Source organism: Dipodomys merriami, unplaced genomic scaffold, assembly GCF_024711535.1.
Source record: "Dipodomys merriami isolate MVZ:Mamm:240054 unplaced genomic scaffold, mDipMer1.0.p SCAF_156, whole genome shotgun sequence".
Lineage (NCBI taxonomy): Eukaryota > Metazoa > Chordata > Mammalia > Rodentia > Heteromyidae > Dipodomys > Dipodomys merriami.
In genome coordinates, this window is record NW_027202893.1 from 2204821 (window position 1) to 2224752 (window position 19932).

The following is a 19932-nucleotide window of genomic DNA, read 5'->3' on the forward strand; positions in this document are numbered from 1 at the left end:
CAAACACTCTACCACTTGAGCCACAGCACCACTTCTGGTTTTCTGGTGGCTTATTGGAGATAAGAATCTCATGGACTTCTGCCCAAGCTGGCTTTGAACGGAGATCTTCAGATCTCAGCCTCCTAAGTAGCTAGGATTACAGGCGTAAGCCACCAGTGCCTGGTTATTACTCTGCCTTTTTTATTTATGGCTAGTGCTCTGCCAGATGAGCCGTGTCTCCATTTCTAGCTTTTTGCTGGTTAACTGGAGATAGGAATCTCTTGAGACTTGTCTACTCTTGGATTTGCAGATCTTAGCCTCCTGAGTAGCTAGAATTCTATGCATGAGCCACACCAGCACCTTGCTTAAGCATAAATGCTTTAAAGCCTGTCATATCCTGGACTTTTTTCCTTCAGTTCTCAGACAACCTATTCTCCAGACATACAAAACAAGCCATCGCTTCTGGTGAGTGCCACGGATTAGGTTTATTCCATGTGTTATTATTAGGTTATTCCCATCTTCTGGACAGTGCTTCATCCCCATCTCTACTAGAGACTTTAATCTACCCTTGCAAGTCTTTTTTTCTCCACTGTCGAAGTGAATCCAAGCTTCTTTAAACCTCCATCAAGGCTAATGGACTTTGTTGGTATTATCATTATCTATGCTTAAATTCTTCTCCCTGACCAGGTTGTAAGATTTTTCTTTTTTGGTAGTCCTACAGTTTGCATTTATGGCCTCAGGTTTGCACTTGAGAGACACTCTCAACCCTTTTTTTGCACTAGTTTTGTTTTGTTTTATTTTTTGTTTTGTCCATTGTGGGGCTTCAACTCTTTGCCAGGGCGCTGTCCCTCAGCTCTTCAGCTCAAGGCGAGTGCTCTACCACTTCAGTTACAGTGCCACTTCCGGTTTTCTGGTGGTTAATTGGAGATAAGAGTCTCATAGTCTTTTCTGCCTGGGCTGGCTTTGAACTGTGATCCTCAGATCTCAGCCTCCTGAGTAGCTAGGATTACAGGCGTGAGCCACCTGCTCAGCTTCACTACTGTTTTAGATATAAGATCTCAAAGCATTTGCCCTGGACAGTCAGAGATTAAGATCTTCCTAACTCTGCCTCCCAAGCAGCTGAGTTAACAGCTGTGCACTACTGTAAGATTCTTGATAGCAAATACTTTTGCTTCTTTCAAGAACTTCCCCTTTATGTTTGCTTCTCTGTAACTGCTACACCACTTTGTAGGGTTGATCCTCTAGTAATTCAGTGCACTCCTGACCCCTGCTGGTCACAGGTGGTTCAGCAGTCTGGCTCCAGTAACTTTCTTCAAGTGGGACAATCTGTACCATTACCTGCCAGGCAAAAGAAGATGCCTGCAGTTATGTTGCCTCTCTGAAAAACTCTTCAGGCTTCACAAATTTCCCCACTGGATCTGAATGCAGCCATTTGGACTTTGCTTCTTTCTCAGTATCTCAGAAATAGGATTTCAAGGGGAGGGAAGGGATGGTAGGGGAAAAATAAAGGAGGAGGTTAACAATGTTCATAGGAAATGTACTCATTACCTTAGTCATGTGACTGTAACTCCTCTGTACAGTATCTTTACAATAAGAAATATATACTGAAAAAAATTGGATTTCAAGGAGTTAAGGCAGCAAGGAAAAAAAAAAAGGTCAGCAGAAATTGAAGGAGGTGGGGATGTACAGCTCCTCCACCCCACCTCAAAGAGTCAAGTCCACTCCTCACAGAATTCTATTCCTTTTGACCTTTGTCAATCAAAAGGTTGTTCTTGGGCCATAGGCCTTCTTGGTGAGTGATGAACCGGAGGTTGGGTAGAACAGGTGGGCGGGGCTTGAGGGGTGGAGTTAGGCCAAAGTGCTTCTGAGGAGCTTCTCCATTCTGTCAGCTCTCCGGGAACATCCAAGGCAAGCAAGACTGGCACCCAGGACATACCAGGTGAGGGATTGGCAATGATTGACAGAAGGGTAAGCCTCCGGGTGACAGAGGCAGAAAGGTCCCCAGCTTTTTAAGCCTGAGATTTCTTTCCATATTGTGAAATGCTCACCTGTAGAAATCTTGGGTCTGCTCAAGCAAAAGTAGCCTCTGCAATAAAGATATGACTTGGGATAGAGGAGGGGGTAGGGCTGCAGGGACAGGGGTGGACATGAGCGTGTGACAGAGGCCTTGAGATACAAAAGAAGTCTTAAGAGACATGAAAGCGGATGAGTCAGGTCCAGGGAGAGAACACCACCATTGGAAAGTCCCAGACAAGAGAAAGGAGGCCATAACAAGGAGACTGAGAAGGGCCACAGGGCCAGTTTGAGAGGGCAGCAGGGCCAATGGAGAGCTGGGTAACAGGAAGGCCAGGGAGGAAGGAAGGCTTCACGGAGCAATGGCCTCTTCCGGCTGTGAAGCATGGCCCAGGTAAGCGGGAAACACATCAAAAATGTGGGTCCCCAGTAGAATGGTTCAACTGGGGAAGGATCCCCTCTGCCCCCCGTTCCCCACCTCCTCTGTTTCTTCAGACTCCTATTTTTCATTTAGGGGAGAGGGTGAGGCTGTTCCTCCCTGCGGTCACAGCCACATCCTGCAGAGCAGGGGAGGGGGAAGTAAGAAGCAAAACAAGCAGAACCACGGGGAGCGAACCCTGGACACACGCGGCAGATAGGCAGAGGGTCCCAGGCCAGCCAAGCAGACCTTAGACCTTAGTACGGTCTGTTTTCTGCACTTCTTCCCTGCTTCAACCCACTGGCTGCATTCCAGAAGGTTCTTTGAATTATTTGGTTGGAACCCTATTTTATCATTTACTAGTGATTTCAGCCAACTTGCTTGCTTTCTCTTAGCTTCAGTTTTCTCATTGCAAAACAAGGAATACACCTACCTTGTGGGAAGGCTGAGGTGGTTCACATAGAGCGCTTGGCATATAGGCTCTCAGGAAAGTTTCATTATTCTTACTAGGAGTACTGGGAGTACTCTATCCTCACTTCTTTCAAGACCATGAAGCATACCAGCTGACATGGGCTTTTGGAGTCAGAAAAGGTTGTGTTTGGTATTCATTAGGTAAATAATTTCACATAAGCCTCAGTTTGCTCAGCTGGAAACCAAAGAGAGTAATAGCTATAGCTCCTAGAGAATATAGTTCTCCAAAATGGCATCTGGAGGCTGAGAATATGGCTTAGGGGTAGAGTGCTCACCTAGCATGCATGAAGCCCTGGGTTTGATTCCTCAGTACCACATACACAGAAAATGCCAGAAATGGCACTGTGGCTCAAGTGGTAGAGTGCTAGCTAGCCTTGAGCAAAAGAGGCTTAGGGACAGTGCCCAGGCCCTGAGTTCAAGCCCCCTAGGACTGGCAAAAAAAAAAAGCATCTGTGAAGCCTGGGCTGGTGGCTCATGCAGTAATCCAAGCTATTCAGGAGGCTGGGAGCTGAGGATAGAGATTCAAAGCCAGTCCCAGCAGATAAGTCTGAGAGACTTTTATCTCTAATTAACCAGCAAAATGCCAGAAGTGGAGGTGCGGCTTAAGTGGTAGAATGTCGGCCTTGAGAAAAAGTCAAGTGAGAATGCAAGGGTCTGAATTCTGACCCCAGTCCTGGCATGCATTGGGCAGCTGTGAGAACTACCAGCCAAGGAAACATACCCTGTCCATTCTAGTGGCAATAAGGTACCTGGCCTAAGATTTAACTGGCTTGAACTTAGGGTCTGGGCCTGTCCCTGAGCTCTTTCACTCAAGGCTAGCCACTCTACTGCTCTGAGCCACAGCACCACTTCCGATTTTCTGGTGGTTAATTGGAAATAAGGGTCTCACAGGGACTTTCCTGCCCGGGCTGGCTTTGAAGGGCAATCCTCAGATCTCAGCCTCCTGAGTAGCTAGGATTACAGGCCTGAACTACTGGCACCCGGCTTCATTTCTCTTCCTAAGGAAGCCTGTGGCCTCTCTTCTAGTGACTGACCACACACCATCGGCCCAAGCACTATGGAGTCCTTCAGTTCAAGGAATCTGGCACTGCAAGCGGAGAAGAAACTACTGAGTAAGATGGCAGGCCGGTCTGTGGTGCATCTCTTCATCGACGAGACGAGTAGCGAGGTCCTGGACGAGCTGTACCGGGTGTCTAAGGAATACACGCACAGCCGGCCGCAGGCTCAGCGGGTCATCAAGGACCTGATCAAGGTAGCTGTCAAAGTGGCCGTGCTCCACCGCAACGACTGCTTCGCTCCCAGTGAGCTGGCCCTGGCTGAGCGCTTTCGCCAGAAGCTTCGGCAGGGTGCCATGACGGCGCTTAGCTTTGGGGAGGTGGACTTCACCTTCGAGGCTGCGGTGCTGGCCGGCCTGCTCACCGAATGCCGAGACGTGCTGCTGGAGCTGGTGGCGAACCACCTGACGGCCAAGTCCCACGGCCGCATCCGCCACGTGTTTGATCACTTCTCTGACCCGGGCCTGCTCACCGCCTTGTACGGGCCTGACTTCACCCAGCACCTGGGCAAGATCTGCGATGGGCTCCGGAAGCTGCTGGACGAGGGCAAGCTCTGAGCGCCGGCCCCAGCGCCGGATCTTGGCTAAAGGGCTGCGCTGGGATGACCACAGGCCGCGGGCTTTCTGACCCTGCTCCACCGGCCTCGCTTTGGGTCCTCAGGCTTCACCCTCACCCCGCCCCCCCTGGCTGCTGGGGCAGGAGCCACGCCGAGCGGGGCCAGGCTTCTCCTCCAGCCCCAGCACAGGAAATGGAGCTGCCTGAAAAAGGCGAAGTGAAACTTGGATCTCTCTCCGTCTCCCAGGAAGGATGCCTAAAACAGGAAATCCGTGTCCTTACAGCCCGAGAAAATGGGGGATAGCCCATATCAGTATCCCCTGTGGGGATACTGAAGACTGAAGGGGGGTGCTGGTGGCCCTTCGAGACAAGGTAGACTTCTAGTTCTAGGCAGAGTTTGGATAGCTACTGGAGGCTCTGTTTCAGAATGAAGGGAGAAGAGGCCAGGCAAGAGAGATTCTCACCAGGGAAATAAAGCTACTAAAACATGCATAGAGCTCAATGTTTAATCTCTCCAGCTTCTTGTACCTTAGGATCATTGCAACGGAAAGGAGGTATACAAACACCACCCATCAAACCTCTCACCATTTCCACACAGGACACTGAGGCATATTTCCAGTATTCTGAGGTTCTCTTGACTACTATTTCTGTTTAAGACACACACACACACACACACACACACACACACACACACACACACACACACACACACACACACACAACAAGCTGTACTGCAGATCAGTGCTACACATTGCAAATAAATATGCAGTGAGAAGCAAGGCCTAGACACGCTCTGATGGGAAGGGGGTGTTGTTACCAAGAGACTCCTACAACTATCCTCCTCTTCAAGCCCCAAGGCATTTATTTCCCATCCCTCAGCAACCCACAGGCTAGCAGGGGGAACTGGGGGAACAGAGCTCAGGTCCTTATGCGACTGCTTTTTCTCAGAGCAGGAATTGTGAAAAAGTGATTGGTGATTGGTTAGGATGGTCAAGACAGCCCAAATCTTTTACCTTGACACTGAGAAAAAGACGCAGTAGAGTTCACCATTCTGTGCAGCGAGGCTAGATCACTGATTCCTCCACCCTGGGTGACAACTAAGGATAAGGAGGCAGGGAGGTGAGGAGCTGGCAATCTCAGACTCAATGTTCCTGGGGTCCCCTCAGCCTGGAGCTCTAGAAGTCCCCAGTATTAGCTGAGTGGGAAGGAATTAGATACAGCAAATAAATAGTACTTCAAGATAGCACCAAATAAGTTAGGTAACTTAGTTGGAGATGGGGAGAAAGTTGAAGTTTCCTTGCTCTAAAGCCAGGAAATGGTAAGGAGGGGACAGGGATGGGGGTGGGGGGGGGGAGAGGGTGGTAAAAGAGCCTTCTGAATCTAAAAGACAACTCTAGATTCAGCTCCGGAAATGGGAAGGAGTCTAGTCCCCATCTCGTATTCCTACCAAAACAATAACAACAACAATAATAATTGCCCCAGATGGTGGAATTCTTGATGGACAAGAAAGCTGGGGAAGATGGCTGGAGTAGAGGGAGGCAGGCAGCGAGGCCGGGTTCCTGAGCCTCACCTCAGGCTCTTCTCCCCTCAAATTGTTTCTGTAATACCCTGCTTCTCTCAGTCTGCTCTGGGGACATCAGAGCTTGAAAATTTCATCTTCCTGCTCTCGTAGTGATTGGGTCCGAGAGGTCCGGGTCAGCGGCACCGGACCTAGGACTGCTCGCTGCTGCATCCGAGGGGAGTTCTGGTGGGCAGCTGCATGCTCCCCAGGCACCCTGTAAGGAAAGGGGGGAAAGGGTGACAGATCAAGGCAAGAATCTGAGAATGGGCCAAGGGAAGAGGTTCACAGAAGCCATCTTCCTCTCTTGATGCATGAACTGATTGCTCTAAGATGGAGTATCAATAGCTACATGCTGGTGGCTCACTCTTCCAATAATCTTAGCTGCTCTCCCAGCAGAGATCCAGAGGATTGCAGTTCAGCAATCCTGAGAAATCCTGGGGAAAAAAAAATCCATAGCGGCCTGGGAAGGTGGCTCAGTGGAAGAGCGCTTGCCTTGCATGCCTGAGGCCCTGGGTTCCATTCCTCAGCACCACATAAGCAAAAAAAAAGAAAAAAGCCAGAAGTGGCGCTGTGGCTCAAGTGGTAGAGCACTAGCCTTGAGCTGAAGAGCTGAGGGACAGCGCCCAGGCCCAGAGTTCAAGCCCCACGACCGACCAAAAAAAAAAAAAAGAGGTTGGGAAGGTGGCTCAGTGGTAAAGTGCTTGCCTTGCATGCACAAGGCCCTGGGTTCGATAACTCAGCACCACATAAGCAGAACACACCAGAAGTGGCATTGTGGCTCAAGTATAGGGTCCTCACCTTGAGCTGAAGAGCTTAGGGACAGCTCCCAGGCCCAGAGTTCAGGCCCTATGACCGACAAAAAAAAAAAAAAGAAAGAAAAATCCACAAAGTTACATTGCCAAAATAACCAGCAAAAAAGCTGGGCTCAGGGCATGGTTCAAGTGTTTGAGTGCCTATAGATGATCACAGCATGAAGAAGGGTGAACTGTTTTACTCCAGTAAGAACTGGAACCTAGTTTCCTACCACCTCAACCCATTCAAGCAGCCACTGTCTTGGAGCCATCTAGAGAAAATGTACCCCGCTTGCTTCTGCTGGCACTCTGTTCCTTACTTGTATTTAAGGTTTGGGTGAGATGGAGGAGACTATGGAGGAACTGTTAAGGAACCACTCAAGACTCACCCACTCTCCCCTTTTCTCAGCTTCTGGGCAGCAGCCTTCTTTGAAAGGCTGATCTGTAAATCAAGCTTCTTAAGGAAATCAGAGGCAGAGAGGTCATGGACAGGTGGGGGTGATTCGTGGCCAGGTGTAGAGGGCACTTCACCATTGGCACGTCCAGAACTTGTCTCTCGTTTCTTCCTCTCAGGTGAGTGTGAACGAGCTTCAGCCTTCCTTGAATGTACCTCTTCCTCTCCATCTTTCTCTTCCTCAGAATCCAAGCTGTTGAACAGGTCTCTGGGCTCTGTCAGTATGGGAATGTAGATGGTTTTCTTTAGGAAGATGGAGTCATTCGTATAAAGGCGGTTTGCACGTTTAATCTGTTCCATCTTAAAAAAAAAGTCACCAAAATTAATGACAGTAACAATGATCAATCTTATCTACCATCTTAAGCTTTTCAAAGTCCTTGTACAAGCCAAGTACCTGTGGCTCACGCCTGTAGTCTTAGCTTCTCAGGAGGGTGAGATCTGAGGAAAATTAAAGCCAGCCCAGGCAGTTAGGCCCATGAGATTCTTAGTTCCAATTAACTACCAAAAAGCCATAAATGGAACTGTGGATCAAGTGGTAGAGCACCAGCCTTGATTGAAAAGCTAAGACACAATGCCCAGTTTTGGGTTCAAGCCCCAGGACCAGCATAAAACAAATGACTAGGACTAGGCTAGAAGTAAGGCTCAAGTGACAAAGTAATTTCTAGCAAGCATGAGTCTGAGTTCAAATCTCAGTACAATAACAGCAAAAAAAGGATAACTCTATCTTACAAATAAAAAGCTATATTGCCTAGTCTTATGGCCCTTTTATGTTTTTCAAATTACTGAGACAAAAGCTTTTACTTAAAGCCTGAAATTTAAGGTCTTTAAAATGAAAGCTGAGGGGCTGGGAAGGTGGCTCAGTGGTAGAGCGCTTGCCTTGCATGCATGAGACCCTGGTTTTGATTCCCCAGCACCATATAAGAAAAAGAAAAAAAAGCCGGAAATGGCGTTGTGGCTCAAGAGGTAGAGCACTAGCCTTGAGCAAAAGAAGCTCAGGGACAGTGTCCAGGCCCTGAGTTCAAGCCCCAGGACTGGCAAAAAAAAAAATAGTATTACAATAATGAAAAGCAGGGGCCGGGAAAGTGGCTTAGTGGTAGAGCACTTGCCTTGCAAGCATGAGGCCCTGGGTTCGATTCCTCAGCACCACATAAGCAGAAAAGGCTGGAAGTGGTGCTGTGACTCTAGTGGTAGAGTGCTAGCCTTGAGCTGAAGAGCTGAGGGACAGCGCCCAGGCCCAGAGTTCAGGCACCAAGACCGGCAAAAAAAAAAAAAAGAAAAAAAAAAGAAAGCTGAGAAGCCAGGTTTAGTGGCTCACGCCTATAATCCTAGCTACTTAAGAGGTGATGTTTGGGAGGAATGTGGTTTAGGACAGCACAGGCAAAAAAGCTCCAGAGACACCCCCCCCCCCATCTCAATTAATAGAAGTTGGATATTTTGCTATGTATCTGTCATCCTACCTATGTGGAAAATGTAAGTAGAAGAACTGGGGTCTAGGCTGGCCAGCATAAATGAGAAACTCTATTTAGAAAGAACTAAAAGTGGGGCTGGGAAGGTGGCTCCGTGGTAGAGCGCTTGCCTTGCATACATGAGGCCCTGAGTTCGATTCCTCAGCACCACAGAAGCAAAACAAGCCAGAAGTGGCGCTGTGGCTCACGTGGTAGAGCTCTAGCCTTGAGCTGAAGAGCTGAGGGACAGTGCCCAGGCCCAGAGTTCAGGCTCCACAACCGACCAAAAAAAAAAAGAACTAAAGCAAAAAGGGCTGGGGATATTGATCACATGGTAGCTTATCTGTCTAGCAAGTGTAAGCCCCTGAGTTCAAACCTCCGTACTTCAAAAAAAATTATAATTAAAGCTGATAAAATTTTAGGAAAGTCAATTTATTGATTTATTTTTGTCAGTTGTGGGGCTTGAACTCTGGCCCTGGACACTGCCCCTGAGCTCTTCAGCTTAAGACAAGGTCTACCACTTGAGCCATAGAGCCACTTCCAGTTTTCTGTTGGTTAATTGGAGATAAGAATCTCATAGAGGGGCTGGGAAGGTGGCTCAGTGGTAGAGCGCTTGCCTTGCATGCCTGAGGCCCTGGGTTCAATTCCTCAGCACCACATAAGCAAAAAGAAAAAAAAAGCCGGAAGTGACGCTGTGGCTCAAGAGGTAGAGCACTAGCCTTGAGCTGAAGAGCTGAGGGACAGTGCCCAGGCCCAGAGTTCAGGCCTCATGACCGGACCCAAAAAAAAAAAAAAAAAAAAGAATCTCATAGACTTTCTTGCCCACCTGGCTTTGAACTGTGATCCTCAGATCTCAGCCTTCTGAGTAGCTAGGATTACAGGTGTGAGCCACCGACCACCCAGTGAATTTTTTTTTTTTTTTTTTTTTTTTTTTTTTGCCACTCCTGGAACTTGAACTCTGGGCATGGGCACTGTCCCTGAGCTTCTTTTGTTCAAGGCTAGTACTCTACCACTTGAGCCACCGCACCAGTTCCATCTTTTTCTGTGTATGTGGTACTGAGTAATCAAACACAGGGCTTATGCATGTGAGGCACTAAGCCACATTCCCAGCCTGTGAAATTATTATTATTATTTTTTTGTCAGTCATGGGGCCTGAACTCTGGGCCTGGGCGCTGTCCCTCAGCTCTTTAGCTCAAGGCTAACGCTCTACCACTTGAGCTACAGCGCCACTTCCGGGTTGTTTTGCTTATGTGGTGCTGAGGAATTGAACCCAGGGCCTCATGCATGAGAGGCAAGCACTCTACCACTGAGCCACCTTCCCAGTCCCGTGAAATTATTTTAATGGAGAAAAACCTCCTATTTTTCAAATCAAAATCAACAAAAACTAGGGAAAACACTTTAATTCTGACAACACAAAGCCACAAGATTGGCCTATTCAACCTGCTGCAATATCACACTTACAAGCTTCAGAGAACACAACGCATTCATGAGAAAATGAGAATGAAGAAAGAAAATAGCACCTTATTCACCTTATTATTACAGTAAAAATAGTTTCAACCCTGTAGACCTCTGAAGAGTCTCACTATGTAAAATAAGAAACTAAGGCTCAGGGAGATAAAGCTACTTGCTTCAGATTATTTAGCAAGTTAATAGTAAAAGTGAAATTAGAATCTCAGATCTTTTTACTTCTATAAATGCTATTTAGTTACTTATTTTGGTGCTGGGGAGAGAACTAAGGCCTCTTGACTGATGCCTGAAGAGTGTTCTATCAACTGAGCTACATCTTCAGTGCTTAGGAGTGCTTTTCATTATTTTTATTTATTTTTTGGGGGGTCCAGTCGTGGGGCCTGAACTCTGAGCCTGGGCACTGTCCCTCAGCTCTTCAGCTCAAGGCTAGCACTCTACCACTTGAGCCATAAGTGCCACTTCCGGCTTTTTTCTTTTTGCTTATGTGGTGCTGAGGAATTGAACCCAGGGCCTCATGCATGCAAAGCAAGCGCTCTACCACTAAGCCAACTTCCCAGCCCCTGCTTTTCATTATTGTAATACTATTTTTTTTTTGCCAGTCCTGGGGCTTGAACTCAGGGCCTGGGCACTGTCCCTGAGCTTCTTTTGTTCAAGGCTACCACTCTACTACTTGAGCCACTGTGCTTTTCCTGTTTATGTGGTTCTGAAGAATTGAACCCAGGGCTTCATGCATGCTAGGCAAACACTCTACCACTAAGCCATATTCCCAGTCCTGTAATACTAATAATTTTTCCACCAAATATTTACTTTGTATCTATATATTCATCACTGAACACACATGGCTAGCATCACCATTCATTTCCCTGGCTTTGCAAAGTAGAATTATCAATGTCTGTAGAACCTGTTTAGAAATATCAATGTCATACTTAAGTTGTATTTAACTTTTATCACCCATGTGAAATTAATCAACTACCGTGGGTTAGGTGGTGTAAGGAATGTCACCAGAAGCTATTGAACAATAGAGGCATAGGCGAATTGGCAAAGAGAGAGCAATAGAGGGGGTTATTCTGATTACAATATATGATATATGCATGTATAAAATACCATGGTGAAATCCCTTGGTAAAATTAATATACACACACAAAAAAATGAATGACAGCAAAATAAAACAGGCTCTGTTGGAGGACAGGTATCAGCAGGAGGATGAATGGAGGGGGTAAATGTGGATGAATATGGTTGAAGCACTTTCTATGCATATATAGAAGGAGAAAAATGAAACTGGTAAAAATTGTTTTAAGAAGTTGGAGAGAGGGGGCCTGGAAGGGTGGCCCAATGGTACAGTGCTTGCCTTGCACGCATGAGGCCCTGGGTTCGATTTCTCAGCACCACATAAACAGAAAAAGCTGGAACAGGAACTGTGGCTTAAGTGGTAGAGCACTCACCTTGAGCTGAAGAGTGGAGGGACAGCTCCTAGGCCCAGAGTTCAAGCCCCAGAACCGACAAAAAAAAAAAAAAAGTTGGAGGGAGCCGGGAGCCGGGAGCCCTTGGCTCACGCCTATAATTCTAGCTACTCAGGAGGTCCAGATCTGAGGATTGAGGTTCAAGCCAGCCTAGGCAGGAAAGGCAGAGAAACTCTTATCTCCAAAAATCCACCAGAAAACCAGAAGTGGCGCTGTGGCTCAAGTGGTAGAGCACTAGCCTTGAGCTAAAGAGCTGAGGGACAGCGCCCAGGCCCAGAGTTCAGGCCCCAGGACCAACCAAAAAAAAAAAAAAAAAAAAGAACTTAGAGGGAGAATAAGGGACAGTAAGAGGGAGTGAAGTTGATGAGGCAGATTATATTCATGTATAGAAATGACACAATGAAACCTATCTTCTTTTTTTTTCTTTTTTGCCCTGGGGCCTGAACTCTGGGCCTGGGTGCTGTCCCTCAGCTCTTCAGCTCAAGGCTAGCCCTCTACCACTTTGAGCCACAGTGCCACTTTCAGCTTTTTCTGCTTATGTGGTGCTGAGGAATCGAACCCAGGGCCTCATGCATGCAAGGCAAGCACTCTACCACTGAGCCACTTTCAGTGGTAGAGTAGTTCACATGTGCAATGCACTGGGTTTGACCCCCCAGGTACTATGGGTATGGCTTAAGTGGTAGAGCACTTGCAGAGCAATTATAAGTCTCTGAGTTCAAACACCAGTACTGACAAAATTTTTTTTTAAAGGTAGCATTATTTTATATCCTAAAGCCTCATTTTCTTTTCTTTTTTCTTTTTTTGGTGGTGGTTTGAACTCAGACCCTTAAACTTAGTAGGCCAGAATTCTACCACTTGAACCATAATCTAGTTCTTTTGTTTTTAGTTTATTTTTCAGGTAAGGTTCATGTTAACAGCTGCTAGTCTTAAACCAAGATTTTCCAAGAAATAATACTCCTTGAAATGAGTAGCTTCTTCATCGTGTATGTGTGTGTGTGTGTGTTGGTCCTAGGACTTGACTCAGGGCCTAGACCCTGTCTCTGAGTTTCTTTTGCTCAAGGCAAGTATTTTACCACTTAAGCCACAGCTGTACTTTATACTTTTTGGTGGTTAATTGGAGATAAGAGTCTCATAGAGGGGCTGGGAAGTTGGCTCAGTGGTAGAGCACTTGCCTTGCATGCCTGAGGCCTTGAGTTCGATTCCTCAGCACCACAAAAGAAAAAAGAAAAAAGCCGGAAGTGGCGCTGTGGCTCAAGTGGTAGAGCGCTAGCCTTGAGCTGAAGAGCTGAGGGACAGCGCCCAGGCCCAGAGTTCAGGCCCCACAACAGGACCCAAAAAAAAAAAAAAAAAAAAGAGTCTCATAGACTTTCTTGCCTGGGCTGGCTTCGAACCATGATCCTCAGATTTCAGCCTCCTGAGTAGCTAGGATTATAGGCATGAGCCATCATTGCCCAAGTTTATTTTTTTTTTCCCCTTTCTGTTACCTTGGTTTTGAACTCAGGGCCTCAGGCTTGTTTGGCTTGTTTGCTTGCTTGGCTAGTACCAAGCTCATTAGAGCCATGTCTCCAGCCTAGTTTTTTTGCTGCTTATTTTGGAGATGGAATCTCTCAGATATTTCTGCCTAGCCTAGCTTCAAACCTAGTACTCTGGATCTCAATCTGCTGAGTAGCTAGGATCACAGGCATAAGCCATGAGCACCCAGCTTTGTTCATTTTCTAACAGGAGTAGTTATATCTACCTGATAGGCTTTTGTTTTATTTTTTTGTTAGTTGTGGGGCTTGAACTTGGACTGAATGCTATCCCTCAGTTCTTCAGCTCAAGGCTAGTGTTCTACCACTTGAACCACAGCACTACTTCCAGCTTTTTTCTGTTTATGTGGTGCTGAAGAATCGAAGTCAGGGCCTCATGCATGTGAGGCAAGCGCTCTACCACTGAGCGACTTTCCCAGGCCCTTAAGTAACTTTTATTTGTTAATACACTTCCCTTATTTTATAAATGGTAGAGAAACAGGCCTCAATTAAGGGGAAATGACCAAGCTAGAATGGAGAATAGAACCAGAATCTAAAGCTCTTATTCACTAGATTGCAGGTTACTTGTAATGCTAGCTATTCAAGAGGCTTAATCAAGGGCCAAAACAAGCCAGGTGCTGGTGGTTCATGCCTGTAATCCTAAAATACTCAGGAGGCTGAGACTGAGGATCTCGGTTCAAAGCCAGCCTGGCCAGGAAAGTCAGAGAGATTCTTATCTCCAATTAACCACCAAAAACCAGAACTGGTATTGTGGCTCAAGTTGTAGAGTGCTGGTGTTGAGCTAAAGAACTCAAGGACAGCACCCAGTCCAGAGTTCAAGCCCCAGAACCAACCAAAAAAAAAAAAAAAAAAAAAGTTTTCCCAAACAGTTGAGTGCTGGTCGTTCATACCTATAATCCTACTACTCGGGAGGTTAAGATTTGAGGATCTTGGTGCATAGTCCAGGAAAGTCCATTAGAGAATTATCTCTAATAAACTACCAAAATGCCAGAAGTGGAGCTATGGCTCAAGTAATAGCCAAAAATCTCAGAGATAGTGCTTAGGCCCTGAGTTCAAGCCCCATGACCACCACCACCAACAACAAAAACAACAACAAAAAATAGAGTGGGAGGTTTGACTCAAATGGTTGGTTGAGTGCCCTACTTTATCAAGTAGGAGGCCCTGAGTTAAATGCCAGTACTGTCAAGAAAAAACATTAAAAAGAAAGGAAGGAACAAAGGAAGAAGAAACGAAGGAACGAAGGAGAAAGAAAAAAAAGAGAGAAAGAAAGAAAGAAGGATAGAAAGGGGGGCTGGGAAGGTGGCTCAGTGGTAGAGTGCTTGCCTTGCATGATGAGGCCCTGGGTTCGATTCCTCAGCACCACATAAGCAGAAAAAACTGGCAAAAAAAAAAAAAAAAAGAAAGAAAGAAAGAAAAGAAAGAAAGGAAAAAAAGAGCCGGATACCGGCTCACACCTGTAATCCTGTCTACTCAGGAGACTGAGATCTGAGGATCGCAGTTCAAACCCAGTCTTTCTGGCCAGGAAAGACCCTAAGACTCTTTTTTTTTTTTTTTTTGGGGGGGGGGGTCCAGTCGTAGGGCCTGAACTCTGGGCCTGGGTACTGTCCCTCAGCTCCTCAGCTCAAGGCTAGCACTCTACCGCTTGAGCCACAGCACCACTTCCGGCTTTTTTCTTTTTGCTTATGTGGTACTGAGAAATCGAACTCAGGGCCTCATGCATGCAAGGCAAGCGCTCTACCACTGAGCCACTTTCCCAGTCCATACCTTAAGGCTCTTATCTCCAATAAACCACCAGAAAACTGGAAGTAGTGCTGTGGCTCAAGTGATAGAGCGATTGCCTTGAGCTTTAGAGCTGAAGGATAGTGCCCAGGCCCAGAGTTCAAGCCCCAAGACTGACAAAAAGAAAGAGAGAGAGAGAGAGAGAGAGAGAGAGAGAGAGAGAGAGAGAGAGAGAGAGAGAGAGAGAGAGAGAGAGAGAGAAACTCTGGCTGGATGTGGAGCTTAGTGGTAGTATGAAAATTGCCTAGCATTGCAGAAACCTTATGTTTGATCCTTAGGATCACAGAAAAGAAAAGAAAAGAAAAGAAAGAAGGAAGGAAAGGAAGGAAGAAAAGAAAGAGAGAAAGAGAGAGAGAGAGAAAGAGAAAGAAAGAAAGAAAGAAAGAAAGAAAGGAAGGAAGGAAGGAAGGAAGGAAGGAAGGAAGGAAGGAAGGAAGGAAGGAAGGAAGAGAAGGAAGGATGGATAGCCGGGCGCCGGTGGCTCACGCCTGTAATCCTAGCTAATCAGGAGGCTGAGATTTGAGGATCGCGGTTAAAAGCCAACCTGGGCAGGAAAGACAGTGAGACTCCTATCTCCAATAAACCACCAGAAAACCAGAAGTGGCACTGTAGCTCAAGTGGTAGAGCGCTTGCCTTGAGCTGAAGAGCTGAGGGACAGCACCCAGGCCCAGAGTTCAAGCCCCATGACCCACAAAAAAAAAAAAAAAAAAGGAAGGAAGGAAGAAGGAAAGAAAAAAATAAATCTCAAGAAATTAATAATTGCTGAGTAGCCTAGTTCTTTCTTTTTTCCCTATTCTCTTCAGTACTAAGAATAATTGGCCATTTCTCTTATTTCTCTTTTTCCTCCCCCACCCCTCTCTCAGGTTGGTCGTGGGGCTGGAACTCTGGGCCTAGGCACAGTCCCTGAACTCTTTAGCTCAAAGTGAGCGCTCTACCACTTGAGCCACAGCACCACTTCCGGTTTTCTGGTGGTTTATTGGAGATAAGAGTCTCACAGATTTGCCTGCCCTGGTTGGCTTTCAACCCTGATCCTCGGATCTCAGCCTCCTGAGTAGCTGGGGTTACAGGGATCAGCCACCAGCACCGGGCCACCTCTCTTTTTAAAGACAGGGTAGCCCAGTTTGGCCTTGAACTTGACATATTCTTGCCTCAATCTCTGAAATGATGGAATTATAGCTATGTACTACCATGACTGGCTTAAAAAAAACATTTTAAAGCATGTATGTGCTGCGGACTATGCCAGAGTTTAGAGATAAAAAGTTGAAGGGGGCTGGGAATGGTGCTTAGTGGTGGAGTGCTTGCCCAGCATCACGAAGCCCCACATAGCTCAGGTGGTAGAGTGCTAGCCCTGAGCAAAAAGAAACTCAGGGACAGCACCCAGGCCCTGAGCTCAAGCCCCAAAAGTTAGGGGCAATAAAAACTTCTTTTTTTTTGCTGATACTGGGGTTGAACTTAGAGCCCTGAGCTTTCTCAGATTGTTTATATGGCTGGTGCTCTACCACTTGTATTGTACCTCTAGTCCTGCTGTTTGCTGGTTATTTTGGAGATGGGGTTTCACAAAGTTATCTCAGAGCTGGCTTCAAACCTCAACTCTCAGATCTCAGCCTCCAGATTACAGATGTGAGCTATCAGTGCCTGACAAATAGTTCCTATTTTTAAAAAGTATATAGACCGGGCTGGGAAGGTGGCTCAGTGGTAGAGCACTTGCCTTGCATGCATGAGGCCCTGGGTTCGATTCCTCAGCACCACATAAGCAAAAAGAAAAAAGCCGGAAGTGGCACTGTGGCTCAAGTGGTAGAGCATTAGCCTTGAGCTGAAGAGCTGAGGGACAGTGCCCAGGCCCAGAGTTCAGGCCCCACGACCGGACCCCCCCCCAAAAAAAAAAATATATATATAGACCATTGCAAAGAAAAAGATATAAACAATGGATTCCAGAGACTTATAGGAAAGAGCTTAGGAGAAAAAGTCTTTCAAGGCTAATAGTAAAGAAACCCTTAAGGCTCGAATTAATGCCACTCCTGTCTCCTTGCAAGTAAAAATATTGTTTTCTGGTTTTTTTGTTTTGTTTTGGTGCTGGTCCTGGGGCTTTAACTCTGGTCGTGAGCACTGTCCAGGAGCTTTTGTGCTCAAGGTCAGCACTCTACTACTTCAGCCACAGCTCCACTTCCGTTTTTCTGGTGGTTAATTGGAGATAAGAGTCTCACAGACTTTCTTGCCTGGGCTGGCTTTGAATAGAGATCCTAAGATTTCAGCCTCCTGAGTAGCTAGTATTTACAGGTGTGAGCCACCACCACCATACTTCTACCCTTTCTTTTATGAAAATATTTGTCAGGCTGGGAATGTGGTTTAGCGGTAGAGTGCTTGCCTAGCATGCATGAAGCCCTGGGTTTGACGGCTCAGTACCACATAAACAGAAAAAGTTGGGAGTGACACTGTGGCTCAAGTGATAGAGTGCTAGCCTTGAGCAAAAGAAGCTCAGGGACAGCACCCACGCTCTGAGTTCAAGCCCCAGAACTGGCAAAAAACAGAAAAATAAAAAACTAAAAACAAACAAAAAACTTGTCATATCATCACTCCTTCTTAGTACCCACAAACACCACATCCACATTCTGTCACCTATAACTATTATTTATATCCTCATTCATTTCTCACTACACTATTTATCTATTTATCTATTTATTTATTTATTTTGTCAGTCGAGGGACTTGAACTCTGGCCTGAGCCCTGTCCCTCAACTCCTCAGGTCAAGGCAAGTACTCTACCACTTGAGCCACAGCGCCACTTCTGGTTTTCTGAGTGGTTTGTTGGAGATAAGAGTCTCTTGGAGTTTCCCGCCCAGCCTGGCTTTGAACCATGATCCTCAGCTCTCAGTCTCCTGAGTAGCTAGGATTACAGACATGAGCCACGGATGCTGGGCTTCTCACTAAACTTTAAATAACATAAAAACAGTAAACAATGGCTAGGAATTTGGCTTAGTGGTAGAGTGCTTGCCTAGCATGCATAAAGCCCTGGGTTCAATTCCTCAGTACCACATAAGCAGAAAAAGCCAGAAGTAGAGCTGTGGTTCAAGTAGTAGAGTGCTAGCTAGCCTTGAACAAAAGAAGCTTGGGGACAATGCCTAGACCCTGAGTTCAAGGTCCAGGATTAGCAAAAACAAAACTCAAAACAGCAAAGATACATTTATGTTTCTATCTCTAAAAAGGGCTACCATAGTGTTTTAAATATAGCAAGCATAGAAATGTTGCGTAAATTCAACATCTATTTATGTAAGATGGAACAGAAAATGGGGGGAATCTCATCAATTTTAATGCAATATATTTTTTACCCCTAGCTCCTCTAAATAGAACCTGAAATACTTGGTATAGAAAATGTTGGTTTGGGACTGGGAAGGTGGCTCAGTGGTAGAGTGCTTGCCTTGCATGCATGAGGCCCTAGGTTCGATTTCTCAGCACCACATAAGCAGAAAGAGCTGGAAGTGGTGCTGTAGCTCAAGTGGTAGAGTGCTAGCCTTGAGCTGATGAGCTGAGGGACAGCGCCCAGGCCTTCCCCCAACCAACAAAAAAAAAGAAAGAAAGAAAGAAAAGAAAGAAAATGCCTGTTGGGCATTTTGTTGGAAAGAAAGCAGAATACCAAGGAGGCACTTTAGAATCTAGAACTAAAAACCCCCAGCTCTTCATTACTTGCTGTAAATGTTTAATCACTCTCAATTAAAATTATTCTATGTAGTTAATAGTTGGAGCCGTACAGTAAGACCTGTTTAAATTCCAGTTCTGGAACTCAGTTATCTGACCCCAGTCAAATTGTTTTACCAAAGTCTCAAGTTTCTTCATCCACATGAAAAACAATAGTCGTGTATTTGATAGGGGATGTGAGGCTCACATACGTTAATGACTGTAAAGCGCCTAGCCCAGGGTCTGGCATAATAAATAAAAGATGCTCCTCTCCATTGGGACAGTAGGTCCAGATCTATCCCCACCAGACAGGGCAACATGAAGATGGGAAAACAAATGTATAAAGACAGGAACCGACCACAGCACGATTAGGGGAAATATCAGGGGAGGTTGCCTGGGCCACCCAATTCTCCACAGGACTAAATCTCTCCTAAATGATTATCACACCCCCATCCTGGAAGACTCACCGTCACCCCGTATTTGAGTGCTAGGCCAGCCAGGGTATCTCCGGGCTCCAACTGATGCTCCAGGCGTCTCTCCCTCACTGGTGAGCAGGCTGATTGTACCAGGCTTCCATAAGAACGAGCCCGACTCCCTTGCAGCAGCCCTGACGCCCCAAGCGGGGGCTGTCTAGAGGGAGAGGCCATCGATCTCCTCACCCTGCCGGGGCAGGGTTGTAACCGTGGGAGGCCTGGCTAAGTGATGGACTGTGACGACCCGAAGGACCTCAGGGAATGGATATTCCTTTCCCCTCCTCTCTTCTTTCCTAAGTCTCTCGGCTTCCTCCGACACCACGCCTCCCGATTTTGCCTTTCTCCACACCCCCCTCACCCACACATCTGTCCACGGTGTATTGACTCCTCCGATTTCTCACCCCCCGACAACTCCTCGCCACCCTGACCTCTGACCTTTTAATTCTAGATATCCTCCTTTTCACAATCTCCTCAGATTATCCCAAAGCCCGCAGCTGGGTCTCGGGTGGTCCCTACATGCCGAACTCTGCCCCGTCCTGGGGCTTCGCCTGCTAGGGTTAGGAATAAATCAGGCCCATCTCAGGTAGGCTGTAGCTGCAGACGATGCGCGTGAGGTCTGCGTGAGTTTGTAGTACACTTTCCACTCTGAGATCCTCAAAGGCTCGCTCCGGACCAGACAGGTCACAGTCTTAAACTTGGCCACCACCCCTGGGGTCCCGTTCTCCAGACGCAGTGAATTCACCAAGAGGCAAAAGGCCGGGGGCCAGCCGAGCCGCAAGCTCTTTGAAAATGAGACTTCATTTCCCAGAAG

The 19932-nt window shown here is 46.7% G+C and overlaps 2 protein-coding genes across 4 annotated transcripts; one reads left to right on the forward strand and one right to left on the reverse strand.

The window, feature by feature from the left end:
• The first annotated feature begins 1832 nt into the window (after nucleotides 1-1832).
• Nucleotides 1833-4995, forward strand: LOC138827499 (tumor necrosis factor alpha-induced protein 8-like protein 2). Of its 3 annotated transcripts, none has more exons than XM_070023066.1 (2): nucleotides 1833-1918; nucleotides 3908-4995. In XM_070023066.1, exon 2 carries the CDS (start codon nucleotides 3939-3941, stop codon nucleotides 4491-4493), a length of 555 nt encoding a protein of 184 aa, XP_069879167.1. In that variant the 5' UTR covers nucleotides 1833-1918; nucleotides 3908-3938; the 3' UTR covers nucleotides 4494-4995. The 3 variants fall into 3 exon arrangements, with proteins under 3 accessions (XP_069879167.1, XP_069879168.1, XP_069879169.1); XM_070023067.1 differs by having other exon boundaries at nucleotides 1839-1918; nucleotides 3885-4995; XM_070023068.1 differs by lacking the exon at nucleotides 1833-1918 and adding an exon at nucleotides 2106-2386.
• On the reverse strand, nucleotides 4984-19909 carry LOC138827498 (lysM and putative peptidoglycan-binding domain-containing protein 1-like). The gene is made up of 3 exons (XM_070023065.1): nucleotides 19116-19909; nucleotides 7233-7597; nucleotides 4984-6266 (listed from the first exon to the last, which is right to left on the reverse strand). The coding sequence occupies exons 1-3, from the start codon at nucleotides 19293-19295 to the stop codon at nucleotides 6128-6130; spliced, it is 684 nt and encodes a 227-aa protein (XP_069879166.1). The 5' UTR covers nucleotides 19296-19909; the 3' UTR covers nucleotides 4984-6127.
• Between the last annotated feature and the right edge of the window lie 23 nt (nucleotides 19910-19932).